This window comes from Calonectris borealis, chromosome 2 (assembly GCF_964195595.1).
Source record: "Calonectris borealis chromosome 2, bCalBor7.hap1.2, whole genome shotgun sequence".
Lineage (NCBI taxonomy): Eukaryota > Metazoa > Chordata > Aves > Procellariiformes > Procellariidae > Calonectris > Calonectris borealis.
The window spans coordinates 102,400,401-102,417,241 of NC_134313.1; the positions used below are offsets into that span (position 1 = coordinate 102,400,401).

The 16,841-nt window shown below is 40.9% G+C and overlaps 2 protein-coding genes across 16 annotated transcripts in view; both read left to right on the forward strand.

The window, feature by feature from the left end:
• E2F3 (E2F transcription factor 3) overlaps nt 1-6,421 on the forward strand; it is a 43,654-nt gene extending 37,233 nt beyond the window's left edge. For 2 of the 5 annotated variants that reach the window (XM_075142813.1, XM_075142816.1), the window contains exons 6-7: nt 2,734-2,872; nt 3,592-6,421. In XM_075142813.1, the coding sequence (XP_074998914.1) occupies nt 2,734-2,872; nt 3,592-3,857 (405 nt within the window). In that variant the 3' untranslated portion in view covers nt 3,858-6,421. The remainder of the gene's footprint in view (nt 1-2,733; nt 2,873-3,591) is intronic. The other 3 variants (XM_075142814.1, XM_075142817.1, XM_075142818.1) reach the window with 2 other exon arrangements.
• A 5,738-nt stretch (nt 6,422-12,159) lies between these two features.
• CDKAL1 (CDKAL1 threonylcarbamoyladenosine tRNA methylthiotransferase) overlaps nt 12,160-16,841 on the forward strand; it is a 434,025-nt gene continuing 429,343 nt past the window's right edge. For 3 of the 11 annotated variants that reach the window (XM_075142826.1, XM_075142831.1, XM_075142832.1), the window contains exons 1-4: nt 12,161-12,366; nt 13,596-13,632; nt 14,775-14,983; nt 15,255-15,421. In XM_075142826.1, the coding sequence (XP_074998927.1) occupies nt 14,897-14,983; nt 15,255-15,421 (254 nt within the window). In that variant the 5' untranslated portion in view covers nt 12,161-12,366; nt 13,596-13,632; nt 14,775-14,896. Of the gene's footprint in view, nt 12,367-12,764; nt 12,878-12,907; nt 12,925-13,593; nt 13,633-14,733; nt 14,984-15,254; nt 15,422-16,841 lie in introns of those variants that run through there. The other 8 variants (XM_075142821.1, XM_075142824.1, XM_075142820.1 and 5 more) reach the window with 8 other exon arrangements.

Genomic DNA, 16,841 nt, shown 5'->3' on the forward strand with positions numbered 1-16,841 from the left:
CCAGGTTATGTATCATTTTTCTATAGATGGAGCAAATGTGTTGGGAGCAGTTACTGTGGTAACTGATGCCCAAGTTGGATTATATTGGCATACAGTCCTGCATTCATCTGTCTTACAAACTTTGGAGGTGTTTTTTTGAAAAAGGAAGGGGAATTTTTAAAAATCATTTTGCACAAAGCAATCATTATTTGTTCCTTTTCTCTCAATTCCAGTTTTCCTGCAGAGTAATCCGCACTATTTACAGATTATTCTTTTTTGCCATACTTTATGTAAAGAAGAGCTCTTCCTTGACAGTTGAAATTTCCTGTTTGTAACCATGTAAAATCTTTCTCTTAAGAGATTCAGCTTTTTTTTTTTTTTAGCTTTATGTAGTTTTAAAGTTCGTGGATAACTCAATGCCTTAAGCATCTTGATGCCTTATATTACTGATATTCTAATTTATTGAGACGTGTTTTCATGTAGGATTTTCTTTTCTGAAGTATTACAGTTCTTGTAGAAACTTGTGTTTTACTCCTAGAATCCATTCTTGCCCTTCCTTCTTCCATCATCATCTTTGCCTCATTGACACTGATTTTACACACCTGTGTAAAACTTTGTACATTCTGCTAATGCACTTTTTGTTTGCTATTGTGAAGTCTGTAGGGGATGGGGATTTCCTTTCCTATTTTATTATAAGTACTTCTGTTTCTGAAGCTGCCTGTGTTCATCTGTGTCCCTCTTCTGTTGCCCCTTGCTACTCAAGTGCCAGCCTTTGTGTATGAGATGTCTGGCTCTCATTCTGTTGTCCTCATTTTGCTTCTTCTCTGAATCTCAGGTAGATGTCTAGGGTAACTTAGCTGCTTCTCCCTTCCCTTCCCTGATGTCACAGTTGCAGAGAAAAATGCTTCAGGTGGCTTTTCTTTCAAGATATCCTTAGGGAGTAGCTTTACTTTTCTTCATTCCACTCATCGTTTATGAACTACGTGGTTCAGCTGCTCCTGGGATTTTATCTCTCGCTGGCAAAAGTGAGCTGCTTGACAGTTCTCAATTGTTATGACAGACCCAAGTATGTTGGGCAAATGTAAATAATTTGCATGAGCCACTGCTTTAGAGATGCAAAAATGTACCCAATTTCTTCTCTCAAGGAGCAATTAGACATAGGGCTAAAGCCCAGAAACCTCCGTGCTGTGTTCATACCTCTATGTTATTCCTTCACCCCTACTGTTGGGCTGGTTCCACCGAGCCCAGGGCCACCTGCTGCCGCGTGGGCAGGAACAGACTCCAGGTTCCCTGTCACTTCTTTTCCTAAGACTATTCTCCGCTTGTTTAGGCCCGTTATGGTTTCCACCCTTTTTTTCCCTGCCTTTGTCCTTAATTTCCCCTTTGAACCTAGGTGCAGGTTTTGGAAGAATAAATCATTTTGCTGCAGTGAGGAAGGGATGTCTTTTATCAGTAAATATATACTGTTATCGTTGCTTGCTTTCCTGTTTCTTTCCCCTAGGCATTGCGCTTTGATTTTTAATTCAGTGAAATAAGGCAGGTAGAGGGAGATGCACACAATCATTAAAACTAGCGCCCAGACCTCCCTGATCCCCTAAACCCAAGTTATTCATTTAATTTTCAGCTTCAGGCAGTAGAAGTTCTATTTCTTTCTCCCGTTTTACATACCTCAGTCACTCAACAGTACCTTTCCCGACTCCTGCTCTTCCCATCTCCTTTTTTCTAATTATCTATAGCATTGCTCTAAGTACTCTTAACTGTTTTCTGTGCCCTGGGGTATCCCTGTTCAGTTGTTGTTCTCTGTATTTGTAAATGCTGTCTATTATGCTACATAACTGTCAGAACGCAAATAATGAGGAACTTTTTGTTAAAGGGCACAATAAAATGTATTTGAAAGAAGTCTGCAAAGAGGTATATAATGCCTGCATTCATGCTTTTTAAAACTATTAATGCAATACAGCTGGAGCAGGTTTATTTTTAACTGGAGTCATTTATGGTTTTCCATCATAACACTAAGAGCAACTTTACAGATTTCTGTCTGTCTATACATGTCATCTTGTTGTATTGCATCAATGTGTGAAAGTTAAGAAAAGATAATTTCTTGAGACGAATTAGGAGTTCCTGTTATTCAGAAACACCATCAAAATTAGAGTTGCTGCCTTGAGGGGGCAGAAGGACTTATATAAACAAGTTTGGGTGAAGAAAATGGCATCTTTGTCTTTTTTTGTTATTTGGAAAAAATTCTCTGATAAGCAGGGGAACTTACATACAGCTGTTTGAGTTCAGTGTGAATTAGTGCTGACGGTTTTTGGGTGAGTGAGAAGGATGTTTTGGCATTCTTTTAAAGCAGAAACATTTACACAAATACATCCAATAATACTGTTATGAATAATAACAAAACCTGTGACTCGCATCCCATAGTTCCATTACGTCAAAACGCTTCAGGTTATTATGGTTGTAAGAAAATGTTAGGAGTTCAATCCTTTATACCTCTCTGGTTATGATACAACACATAAAATGGTGGGCTTCTGAGACTTCTGCACTACAAGAAAAGCTTTTATGTTCTCTTCCAGTCTACAAGATATATCAGCCAAGCCTTTCACATCTTCAAAAAAAATGCATGGGGGATTTCAGGTTCTTTTGATTAGTAAAAAACGTATTCAAACACTCACACCCCAGTAATAATTTAGTCTGTATCATCAATATTCTGTCGTGTTTATTGGTATAACACCTTACTGACATTTGTTTTGTTAGCAGAGTGCATTGATACATTTATCTAGTACTCAAGGACCTATTGAAGTTTATCTGTGCCCAGAGGAAAATGATGCCCTCAGTCCAATGAAAACCTATAGTCAGGACCACAATGGAAATATTTCCAAAACCATTTCCAAAGGTAAAAATATTTCTTTGTAATACTAATGGCCTTCCTTCATGCTCTCATTCAAGATTTCATTTTGAACTTCAGATATCCAGATCTTATTTTTTTGGCTTTATTTTTCTAAGAAGTGAAAAGCTAAGGTATCCATTTTCCACTGTGCCTTTCTGATTTATATAGGGGGGAAATACGTTTTCTTCTGCATCAGTTGTTTAAAATAAGTTTCATGTTTGCATATCATATGGAACTATGTAACCTAGGTTTATGCAATATTGAAGAAAGAAACAATTTTGTTCATTTTGCATTTTCAAATAGAGCAGTAGCAGCAAAGATTCGCCTCAACACAAGGGACAGAAATCTCTGTGTATGGGTATATGTAGCTACGCAGTGTCACTGATGACATCTGTTGCCTAGACAGTTTTCACTTTGACGATGAATTCCACTGAAAAATGGGCATCTCTCACTACACTTGATTTATTTTTTTTCCCCAGTAGTTGTTTACACCTTGTAAAATAGTTTTTTAGTAGAGAAGGCAGTGGTGACAGCAACATGCATATTTTTGAGCAGCCCTTTGTAACATATCAAAAACAAACTAGAAATTATATGGAGGCCCTTTTTTATTGAAGTGGTGCTTTATGAAAGGCCCTTCATGCAGTGGTTACTTTGTTTGATGTGTCTCATACTTCTAATGAGATTAAACGTGTCAGCTTTTATTTTTTCTCTCCCTCCTCTTACAGAAGTGGCTTCTGCTAACTCAGGACAAGGTGACTGCTCAGTAAATATGGCAACAATCTCTCCATTGGCTTCTCCAGCCAACCTTCTCCAGCAGACCGAGGACCAAATTCCCTCAAACTTTGAAGGACCGTTTGTGAATTTGCTGCCTCCTCTGCTTCAGGAAGATTATTTGCTGAGCCTCGGGGATGAAGAAGGCATCAGTGACCTCTTTGATGCTTACGATTTAGAGAAGCTTCCTTCGTTGGTGGATGAATTTATATACAGCTGATTCTCTTAAATGCTGTCCATATCTAAATCATGTTTTTAATGGAATCAAAAAACCTGCCGTCTTTCAGAGTTGTCCCCTACTTACTATAAAATAGCATTATTAAATAAACTAGGCTCTCGAACAGTGCTTATATTTTAATTAAATACTCCCTAAAATACTATAAACAGCAAGTGAAGGCTTTTACAGCAAGGCCTTCTCCTTGACCCTGAGCTCCAGCGCCTTGTGAGTCAGCAAGTGCAAGCAGGTGACCATAAATGTTTTGTCTTCACACTCCCCCAGTCTCTGCTTACTGTGACAAGTGGGCTTACGGAGAAGGGCTCAATGAACTGGTTTTGTCCTAAATAACAATTTTATAATAGTATTTCAGGTCGTGCCTTCTGCAGAGAATGCATGTCTTTCGAGTGTCACAACATGGATTGTACCTGCAGTGAACATAAACATGAAGTAATGCAAAAGCGTGAAATGGGAATCTTCAGCTACTTGTGGGAATGTTTAAATTGCTGTCATAATGCTCATTTTGAGCTGTGTATATGTCTCATTATGAGGTCAAATACTTATGTCCTTAAAAGCTTTTAATAAAAACATACACTGTAAATGTAGTGTATATTGCAAATATTGAAAAGTATAAAGTTCTGCCACTTCTCGTAGTAATCCCAGATTTTTAAAATGCTTTTGTGTGTGTGTGTGTGTGTGAAAGTAGTTTTTGTTGGTTGTTTTTTTAAACTAGAACGAAGATGCACAGTTCAACTTTACTGCCCCCAGTGTGCATTAGAACTGGTACATAAATTTTTGTGGTACTAAGTGGGGCTTTGTGTTAAGTGCCTACTAGAGATGCACTGTGGGTTTTTCCCTCTATGGAAAACACTTATGCCAAGCTTTGTTCAATATATCATATTTATCTCAGTGGGTTAGCTTCCTCTGCTTACAGCTTTTTATAATTCTCTTCGCCAGCAAAATGGAACTAATTTTTTTCCAAAGTACATAACTGTAAGTACCACATCAACTGAATCGCATTTATTTTTTGAAGATCTTTGGTAGAATAGTATAGTACCAATATTTATTTTTTGAACGTGAGAGGAATTATAAGAAGTCTTAAATAATTTTTTTTTTTGAGTGTAAAATATGTTGCCATGTTCCGGGCTAAATTAATGTAATGTTGGTTAGATGATGCCCATATAATCCTTTTGTTTGCATTACTGTTGTGCTTATCTGACATAATCAGAAAATTAGTACTATTTGTACTGTAGTAGAATATTATGTATGCAGGTTTTCTGGTACCATTGAGTTGCTGCTATGAAAGCTCACACATGAAAAGGCAAGAAGTCACAGTACTAATAAGAAAACTGTATGACTGTGTGAGTTTTGGAATATAACAAATGTATAAAGGGCAACATATAAAGAACTGTTAAACAGTGTTAAGTGTGTGTTTATATGTACAAATGTGTGCATAGATCATTCAGCAGTTGTATTTAAGTTGATATATGTTCTCAACTCACACTTTAGTTATCTAGCAGTTTTGTACAATAGAATTAATTTGTAAACACTGCCAGAATATTTTCTAGCTGGTTTGTAATTTTTTTAAGAGTTTTTTTAGATGTGGATCTGTAAATAAAATTGTAGTATTTAAAGTTTTTGTCTTGTGGAAGAGGAAAGTAAAAGTTGTGTGAGCATGAAGATTTGCGAGACAAAGGGGCACTTTTGCGGGGGAAGAGAAAATGAAGACTAAGGCAGACCATCTTTTTTTGTACAAATTAAACACTTGTCCCAATGTGCGTGGGCAAAATACTAATCTAATTTAGTGTTGCATTGTATGCTAGTTTAAAAAAAAACCTCTGTAAAATACTGTAAAAAAACCCAAACAAACAAACAAAAAAACACAACCCACAAACAAAAACAAAAAAAGCTTTTATGGTGAGTTTTGTAAATAGATTTATTAATGGATGACCTGTTCTCTAGCTGTGATCTTACCACTTCAAATGGATGTAATTTGAATAAATTTTGTATGGTAATGAATCAATAAAAAGGATTTTTTAAAGAGTTTAATTTGTATACAGCTATTCAAGTTCTTACTCTTCGTGCCTATCATGCTGCTTCTTGGAATCTAGCTGTTACTATTTTCATTATTAGTGCTCACACTCATTTGACACCAGATATGTTTCAATCCCTTTTTTTTATTATGCTAACAATAAGTTCAGCAGTTTTTTTTAAGTTAGAGTGAAACAAGAATAAAAGACACATGTAAAGAGACATAGTAGGAGATCCAGAGGTTGGGATAACACAGGTTTATTTTTATTTATTCCTCCCATATAAACTATGAAGAGACTTCTTGCAAACTTCATAGAAATTGGGTTATTCTAGGATTAAATGACATGAAAGCAATTGTTGAGGATCTGTTTAACCTTTCTACTGATAATTGCCCAGAAGTCTCCTAATTGTAGCTTTGAAAAGAAGGAGTTCTGTTTAACTGAGTCATCTCCAACAGTCTCTTGCACCAGACATGCATTTACAAACTCGTACTCCCTTTCTGGTCGTGGTGCTGCACCTTTCTAGATGCATGGTCATCAACTGCTAAAAGAAAAAAAAACTGTCAAGATAATAAAATCATAGTAATATAGTTGTTTGCTTAAATGTTACACTTCTGAGCAAGTCATACGTGTCTTGTCATCTTCCCTGCGCACAAGGAGAAGGTTACTATTTCATCTCTTTATGCACCTATCCATACTCTAACTTCTGCACACAGCACTACTGAAAGGAAGACTACAGAGAAGATCCTCTGTTCTTCTATATTCTCAATAAATAAAGGAGGGCTAGAGGACTGTGTTCTTTCATCTTCCTTTGAAGCAGAGATGATAATAAATGTCCTCTTTCTGTCCTATCTATCATAGCTCCCCGGCCTGTTCTCAGTTTCTCCGTTCTACGGCTACCATAAGCACTTTTTTATTTGCCCCTAGAATCTGCTACTGATTGCCAGTTTTCACGTCATTTTCTCTCCTCTTCCTTCTGCTTTCTGTATCTGCTTTATAAACTTCGGATGTGCTGAGTTGCAGGACAAAAAAACCCAGCCAGTTAAAATAATTAATTCTGCTCCCCTAAGCTAGCACAGTGTATCTCAACATTATTCAGCATGCAAATATTAGTTTCAGGGAGGTTTTATTGGGGCCCGTATGTGCTTCATTTCTTGGCTGCCAGCAGATGGAAAAGGATTCTGAGAAATCTGTCAAAACTGGCCTGAATGATAAGCAACTACACACTCCTTTACACACAGGAGAGGAGTTTAAAAAAGGGGGTTTTAAAAAAAAAGGGGGATTCCTGCCCTTGAACCTACAGTGAGAACTTGTCCACCTACAAACGACAGACACCATCACTTTCTATTCTTTTTGACTTGCACCTGAACGAGTAAATTGCACCATTGTCTTGATGCAGACATGGGCATTTTTGTCATAGAAAGAAAGTATGAAAGATATGTAAGGTACTTTTTATAGCATGAGACATTGCTACATGTTTAGAAGCACCAAATTTGGCAGTATATGCCAATTTTTTCTGTATGTAACACAGTTAATGCACAATGCTATTAGTGTTCCTGGAGCCAACAATTCTCAAGATTAAGGGAACCAAGAGCAAAGTCAATGGCATGATATTAACAAAAGCATAAACAAGTAGAACTTATCTCCCCATTTTGCTTTTCTTGCTGAAGCAAGATCTGCCTGGATATTACTCCACAGCTAAGCAAAGGTCAGCCGAATGTTTTGCCTTTATTAAGTTTGGGAGTTTCTTCACCCACTTTTTTCTTTCTAAAACTTGACAGGGAGAGCGTGTCATATCTAACAGAAAAAAATGGGTTGCTATCAATTCTGAGTGGTGCTGAATGTTGCTGACAAATGACCAGCCAGATTCTCCTAAATTGCAGGAATAGAGGAAGAAATCTCATTTCTTGTATCTAACTTTAAGACTCTCCATTTTTTTCCTGCATGCCTTCTCACTTACTTTTCCACCCAGAACTGCACGTTAGTTATCAGACAATAAGATTGTCATGTAAAAACTGGGCCCTCACTTCCCTGGCTGTTTCCCTTCCCTAAGGATGTTAGTTGAGATGCTCTAAAAAAACTAAGGATGTATCTTCTACTAACCATGGGCTAAAATTGAGGTTTGCATTTTATTTCCCTAGTAGTTTTTGTATTTTCCAACTACCTATTCATGCAAAACCTGTAATGACTTAAGACGGTAACCCACCCTGAGACTGGTGTCTTCGAGTCTACCACCCCTGAAGAGTAGGAAGTATGGTACGCAGGCAACTCGGAAAGGATCTATTCTAAAGCTGTTCTTTGGACATTCAAGGAACCGGAGCATGTATATTTACAGTCTATAGAAGGCCAGTACTGGGACTTGCACTGCCAGCTGCTGTCTCTTAAAAAGCGGTTTTCCCAGGTAGGGAATCATCTGCTTCCCTTGCTACCTGCTGCACTACCAGCAGTCTGTGTGCAGCTTTGTTTGTTATTATGAATATTCTACAAAGCAATTTAGATTTGTGAGCTTCAAAAGCACTTAAAAGGTGCCTTCCATGTTGTGGCTACATCCTCGGACTGAATAGGACTGTGCTGGCACAAGGGCTGCTTGATATTATGAATTCTTGGCAGCGGGACAAAGTAAGGGCTCTGCCGGATCATGCTGAAACTGATCAGCGTGGCCTATTTATGTCACTGGGTATGGGACTCATGGGTTATTCCTGCCTGGGAGCTGCTCTTGGAGCTCACTGCCTCCCCTTAATGAGTAGTGTTTTGTCAGTCTTGGCCATCTGGAGATTTTTGGATATGTCTTGCAGGCTATCTGTGCTTTGCTCTTCTAGTCAACCAAAAAACAGCACTGATGTCTGCCCAGTATTGTTTAACCAGAGAGGTAACACTTGGCTAGTCACAATAACTGTGGGGTAGTGCAGTGCAGTGCTCCCAGAATACAGAAGTTTAATTCAAGGACTAGATGTGAAATACTTAGAAAACGGAAGAGAAAAAGGAAGAGAATCGCTAACTTCATCAGGAAGCAGTTAAAATACTGACTGGTAATATATATATCATTACTTACTAACTACTTACACCGTTCTATGCAGGAGGATGTCTGAAATAGATTAATGCGACTACTGATTTTAAAATGTTTTTCTCCGTTCTCTTCCTGGCTAAAAATGCTGCAAAATAATGAATTACACATCACTTAGTGTCTCATTGAGAGTATCTCTGAAAAGTACTTGTGTGCTTACACACAGACCAATCACAAAGGCAAATGTATCTTAAGCTGTAACAATGACTCTATCATGAGGCCAGGGTGATATTAATAGCGCTTAGTCCTGCCTAGAATGATTTGTTCTTGAAGACTGATTTAAATGAAGTGCTTGTTTCTTTCTGTCCCAATTCTCCTCTTCAAATCTCTCCTGTTACTTTGTTCTTATTGTTATCCTTTTTTTGCCTGTGAACATTGTCAGATAAGCATGACGTAAAATAAGTACCAGTTTTTAAGAAAAAGGAGAGGGAAGGGAAGTGATATTCATAGGTAGAAGTTGCCAAATTTTATCTGCTAGCAGACCAATGGGCCTATTATGGAATACACTCAGGGCTTTCATTCATTTTCCCTCCAGTTTGAGGGAGACTATAATCTGTTGTCTAGAGAATAGCATAATGATTCCAAAGGCTCCTTCTAAAGACAGTAACTTAAGGTTCGAAATGCAGTTACAAGAAATGGTGATTTTTATATTCCAAAGCTGGCTACGTTAAAATAAAATAAATATGTTAAAGATGCAATATAAACAATCTTTTTAGGTTAACTGTGTATGTTAAAAACAAAGCAATAATATTATGCTCACCTTCTATAACACTTTGACCAATAAGGAAACTATGCACTTAACAATCTGTCTGCTTAAAGCCCTAGCTTTAACCATCCAACTTTAAACACCCAGACTAATGTCTTCCAAAATATTCATCGGAAAAGTTGCTACTAGCCCTAAATTGGAGGAGAACAATGCCAGAAACTTTAGCCATTTAATATTAAATATTTTGACCAACGTGTTCCATGCTACACAGAAATGTTGCTACTAGCATTGTATTTTGAGGAAATTAATGATTAAAAATAAAAGTGTTGTAAATTAACGATTAAAAATAAAAGTGTTGTGGCCGTAACATGAATAAATAGCTCATCATTAATTTGGATCAGATACATCAGAATCCAACTGTTTTAACTGGATATGTATTGCTGGGCCTAATTTTCAATTAAAATAAAGGTCAGTCTCCAAGGATTTGGGAAACTCGAGCAGAGGACACATGGCCTTGGTGCTCAGCAGGTGCCCTGGCACTGGTTATCTGCACTTCAAACACAGCCACGGCGCACTGCTGGAACTCTACGACTTCACCTTCAGTCTCAGAATATCTGATGTTGCCAGTACAACAACAGCAGCAGCCTGGCAATTCGATGCCATCTGGATCCCAGCTCCACCGTCCTTACAGCCACACTTCTGGAGCATAGCCTCAAAAAGCGACAGGAGCACTCTGGAGCACTCCAGCCAAAGCAGCAGGACTGCCCAGAGGCACTGATGGACCGATGGGGCACGCTCTTATTTCTGAAGGCGGCGAGGACGGGGAGCCCGCAGCTGTTTTCAACCGCCGCTGTCCAAAGAGACGACCCCGGATGACCTCCCTCACGGCTCTGGGCCCCGCTGGCCTGTTACGGCTTCTAGGGGATGAACCATAGAATCATAGAATTGTTTAGGTTGGAAAAGACCTTTAAGATCATCAAGTCCAAACATTAACCTAGCACTGCCAAGTCCACCACTAAACCATGTCCCTAAGCACCACATCTACACGTCTTTTAAATACTTCCAGGGATGGTGACTCAACCACTTCCCTGGGCAGCCTGTTCCAATGCTTGACAACCCTTTCGGTGAAGAAATTTTTCCTAATATCCAATCTAAACCTCCCCTGGTGCACCTTGAGGCCATTTCCTCTCGTCCTATCGCTTGTTACTTGGGAGAAGAGACCAACACCCACCTCGCTACAATCTCCTTCCAGGTAGTTGTAGAGAGCGATAAGGTCTCCCCTCAACCTCCTCTTCTTCAGGCTAAACAGTCCCTGTTCCCTCAGTCACTCCTCATTAAGACTTGTGCTCTAGACCCTTCACCAGCTTTGTCGGCCGTCTTTGGACATGCTCCAGCAACTCCATGTCCTTCTTGCAGTGAGGGGCCCAAAACTGAACAGAGGATTCAAGGTGCGGCCTCACCAGTGCCGAGTACAGGGGGACAACCACTTCTCTAGTCCTGCTGGCCACACCATTCCTGATACAAGCCAGCATGCTATGGGCCTTCTTGGCCACCTGGGCACACTGCCGGCTCACGTTCAGCCGGCTGTCAACCAGCACCCCCAGGTCCTTTTCCTCTGGGCAGCTTTCCAGCCACTCTTCCCCAAGCCTGTAGCGTTGCATGGGGTTGTTGTTTCCCAAGTGCAGGACCCAGCACTTGGCCTTGTTGAACCTCATACAATTGGCCTCAGCCCATCGATCCCGCCTGTCCAGGTCCCTCTGCAGAGCCTTCCTACCCTCGAGCAGATCAACACTCCCGCCCAACTTGGTGTCCTCTGCAAACTGACTGAGGGAGCACTCGATCCCCTCGTCCAGATCATTGATAAAGATATTGAACAGGACCGGCCCCAGTACTGAGTCCTGGGGAACACCGCTCCTGACCAGCCACCAACTGGATTTAACTTCATTCACCACAACTCTCTGGGCTCGGCCGTCCAGCCAGTTTTACCCAAAGAGTACGCCCATCCAAGCCATGAGCAGGCAGTTTCTCCAGGAGAATGCTGTGGGAAACGGTGTCAAAGGCTTTACGAAAGCCCGGGTAAACAACATCCACGGCCTCTCCCTCGTCCACTCAGCGGGTCACCTGGTCACAGAAGGAGATCAGGTTAGTCAAGCAGGGCCACGCCCCGCTGACCCCCCATTTTTTCCCGGAGCGGAGGAAGCGATGCCGCTTCCCTTTTCTCCCCCCTTCCCCGCTGAGGGCCGGGGCGGGCCGGGGCAGCGGCCGCGTGAGGAGCCGAAAGGGCTCCAACGGCCCTAGCGGCCGCAGCCCCCAGCTCTGGATAGGCTTCAGCTCTGCTGTTCCCCCACGTACGGCAATCCACCGGCGAAAGGAGCGGGAGCGCCGGCCCGGCTGTCAAACACCTCGGCGTTCTGGCAGCGGGACCGGCAGGCCCGGGCTGCCGGCGGGCGCGGTGCCACCCCGCTGTCCCCGCCCCGCCCCGCCGGGCGGCGCAGCCGCGCTCTCTCTCGCGAGGCTGCGCCGCAGAGCTCGGCGGACTAGTTTGGCCGCTGCCGGCCGCCGTCGCGGCGCTGCTGCGCGCGCGGGGGCTTGAGGCGGGGCGCGGCGGCCGTGATGGCGGAGCCCAGCTGAGGAGGTGGTGCGCCTGGCGGAGGGGAGCGTCGCGTCGCCGTTGAGTTCCACCCCCGCCCCCCCTTCCCCTGCCCGGTTGTGACGGTAATGGCTGAGTCCTCCCCTCCCCTGCCTGGCTCTGCCGGTGTCCCGCCGGCGCGATGCTGCCGGCCCAGGTGGGGCCTCCCCTGGGCTCCGCGTCGAAGCCGCGAGGAGGAGATGGCCCCTCTGGCGGGAACCTCCAGAGGTTTTGGCGGCCGGGTTGCTGCTCGCGGGTCGGGTATCGTCAGCGGGATAGAAGCCCGGTGGGGGGCCGAGCCCAGCCGGGCTCCGGGACGTCCGTGCTCCAGGCCGGGTCAGGCGGCGGCCCGGCGGCGCGCCAGGCTGCCGCTTGCCCGCGGGCACGTAACAAGCTTGCCCCGGGGCCCTGAGGTGAGCCAAGCTAGGCGGTGGGTCGGTCTTACTTTACACTAACGCTACAGTTTTCTTCTGCACTGTGTAAGCCTGGGGATAAAAGGCCGGGGCTTTACCGGAGACACCTGTTGATAAACTGAGGAAAGAGCAGTCCTCTTCCACTGGGATGGAAGTTTTCTCTGTGGAAAGAAGTACTCTCTCGGTGTGCGCAAGAAGATCAAGGAGGAGTGACCGAAATAGACAGGGGCAAGGGAAATTTTTTTTGTGTCAAGATATTAAAGACACTTTTATTAGTTTTTATTTACTAACATTCATTTTTTAAAGAGAAATGCAAAGTTCTATACTTGACAGCATAAGAAGAATACGTTAGCTTCTAATTTTGTTATTGCTTCTTATTTCAGTCAATCTGTCAGAGTAGCTGCAGGAATCTATATTTGTTTATTTGCTTGTGAAGACAAGCTCTCATGCATGCATATGGAACTAGTGCAGATATCAAGTAATCTGTTCTAAAAAAACTTTACTGTGTTTACAATTAAAAAAAAGTTGTGAATGTCTTTAGCCAAAATTTACTGTTAATCTCTTTCCCTTCTTTCATTCAAAATTTTAAACTCGTGATTGAAGACAGAAATCTGGAGGAGGTCTGAAAGAATTTAAATACATCGGACTTTGACAAAAAAGACTCTATAAAAGAAAGACAAAAAGATTGCTGCCTCTGCTCAGGGAAGGACAGGGAAATATGGCTACTGTTCCACCTTGTCAGCCAGTCAGCATGTGTACCCAGTCTTAACAAGGTCAAACTGAGCAAGAAACATATTTCTGCAAAGGGAGGACGAATGCTTGTTGGACAATAACATGAACTCATGGTTTCTGTCTGCTAGTTCTGCTTGTTCATGCCACGTCTTTTTTCTTTTTTTCCCCAGGATTATTATCCAAGAGGATTTAGACCTTGCTTAAAAGGTATGGATTTTATTTTGGCTGTATTCTTTCTGTTGTGGGCCACTGAAATAAACTAAGCTTATTTTGTTTGCCAGCTGCTTCGTTATATCAGATATTTTTCTGGAAGAGAGAAAAACAAGTCAAAACCTTTTTTTTTCCTTCCTTGTATTGAGTTGATAACTTTACCTATTTGTACATACTGTTAGTGGTATAAACTAGTATAAGGGATGTCACCTCCCTCCCCCAGTGTTCTTTATGGCTAGACTTTTCACAGCTTTTTATTTTTGTTCATCCTTTGCTGTGTTTTTTATAGATCCTGGGATTTTTGATCTAGAAGAATTCTAAATGCTTAAATATCTTTGCCAGATGCATCCTTTTTGTGACATCATTATATTCCTTTTTAAGTTAAATGCAGATGTGTAATGGTTCAGGTTATATGAAGTTTTATTTTGAAGTATATTTTGCAAGATTGACTGAAGGACTCATACTGGGAAAATGCACAGGTGTTTAACTTCTTATGTTCTTGAATAATTTAATTGCAACATCTTAAAGTGTTTTGTACTCCAGTAGCCTGAATTTTCTGTTCCTGAAATCTGATTTTAAAGAAATTAAAGCCCTGTTTGTTTTGTTTTTCACTGTGAGTTAGGAAAGTGTTGTATTTTCCCTGTAACTCTGTGAAATGCCCTTCTGTGATTTCCGTAGTAAACTGTTGAGACATGTACAAAAACAAGTTTCCAATGTTAAATCAGACTTTATTCTGATTAAGAATTACACACAGCACAGTGTGGGGCATGTAATTAATGCAGTAACTTTTTTTTATAGGCTCCTTTAGCAAATAACTCTTATTTTTTCCTTTCCTGAAAACTGATCTGGATCTTGAGATCTGCTAGGGGATATATATTTACTTTCTTGTGGAAAATATAATTAGATTTTAATGATCTTCTATTATATTATACCAGTCAGATGATAATCTAGCTACTTTAATCTAGCTAGGTCTAGTTGTTTAACATCTTGTACCTGAGGACAGGAATTTTTATTTTGCTGTCCTGATGAATGAAGTAATTAAAATGAAATGCCTGTGGGATCAGGAATTCTAGGAATAGTTTGGTTTGTTTTCAAAAGGACTATGAAGACATATTGAAATACTGTGCACCTGTTTTCAGCACACAAATAGAAGAGCCAGAACAGCTTCTGAAGCAGGCACTTGAATGCTGTATCTTTCATTCTTCTCCTGTGATGTGAGTGGAAGCATATCTATCACATAACACAACCTCATTACTTCACTATGATGCCTGACATGATTAAGAATATTTGTATCTTGGATATGTCATGTCAGAGGAACTGCAGGGTTTTTGAATTAGAAGATGACAAGGTACAGATTATTTAAAAAAAAAAAAAATCTATATCGTCTGTGGCTTTCTCCCTGCCTGTGTTTGAGATCTCAGGGGAAGAGGGCATCAGGAAATATCTCTAGATAGTTGATTGTTTTTATGTGCTCAATATCCCTGATATGTATGATATATTGCAGGTGTATGTAGAAATATATCTGACTTTTCTTTATGAGAACATACGCAGTAGATACTAGACCTTGGTTTTGTATTCAAATGCTTGCTAATACCAGTCTTCTCTAATGCTTCTTGAAGATGCCTGCTGCCTGTGATTCAGTGCTTGAAGATATTGAAGATATTGTGTCAGCAGAAGATTTGAAACCGCATGATCGGCAGTTTGTAAGAAAGGATGTTTTTCCAAAAGTGCGAAAACGCAATTCACAAAAAAATATTCAGACAGATGATGATCCCCCAAGTGACAGGTAAATTCTTTCATCAGCCCTATCTTGTTGCTTTTCTTGTATCTTGTGTGCACCGTCATCTTCTAAAAATATGGTGGGAGTTCTCATTATTTCATAATGTAAAATCTGAATACAAGATAAAAATGAGTAAAATAGTGTTTATAAAATGTAGTGGTAGTGAATAAAAAATCCTAAGCAAATTTCTTTTCTAGGCAAACTTTCTGTAGAAATTGGTTACGACTGACATACTGATTAATGGAGTAATCAGACTGGAAAAATGGTTCCTTATGGGTAAAACATTTCTGAAAAATTGTATGCTTCACCTTAATTACCTAAACAGAAGCTGAGCTCTTCCAAATGCAGTCCTAGAGTAGCCTTTTGACATTTGGAATGAGAAATATAAACAAAATTCTGAGAATCACAAAAGGATTGAGGTTGGAAGGGACTTCTGGAGGTCATCTTGTCCAAACCCCTTGCTCAACCCCCTAGAACCAGCTGGCCAGGACCATGCCTAGATAGTTTTTGAATATCTCTAAAGAGGGAGACTCCACAACCTCCCTGGGCAACCTGTGCCAGTGCTTAGTCACCCTCACAGTGAAAAAGTGTTTCCTAATGTTCAGAGGGAACCTCCCGTGTTTCAGTTTGTGCCCGTTGCCTCTGATCCTGTCATCGGGCCCCACTGAAAAGAGCCTGGCTCTGTCCTCTTTATCCCCTCCTTTAAGGTTTTTATATACGTTGATAAGATCCCCCTGAGCCTTCTCTTCTCCAGGCTGAACAGTCCCAGCTCTCTCAGCCTCTCCTCTTATGAGAGATGCTCCAGTCCTTTAATCATCTTCATGGCCCTTGGTTGGATTGTCTCCGGTATGTCCATATCTCTCTTGTGGGTGCATCCCATCAGGGCCAGGGACTTATGTATGTCCAGTTTGCTGAAGTATTCCCTGACCTGATCCTCTTCCACCAAGGGTACATCTTCCTTGCTTCAGTCTTTCCACCTGGCTTCTGGAACCTGGGATTTCCAAAGGCTGTACTACTTGTATGTACATCAAGTGATGTATGTATGTACAAGTGATATAGTGAAACTTCTTTTGAACTTACTGTTTTATTTCCGTGGAAATAGTATGCAGTAACTACGGAATGTATCTTTGCATTTTTCCTTCTTGTGATTCCCATAAGAACAGAATCAACTTTCTGCTGTAGTGGAATTGATTAAACTATAGGTAAACTCAGTTATTGATTATAGTTTCTACTGCAGTTCAGAGATCTGGATTTTGTGTGGGTGTTTTTTTTTTCCCATTAATTTCAAGCTGGTTGATAAAATTTCCCTGCATTATAAAGATGAAAATAAAGTATGTCTGGAATGCACACGAAATTCAATTTTGTTTTTTCATTAGTGTTCAAAAGAGATTTTTATAAGCATAACAATGTGAAGCCCCATGAAAGT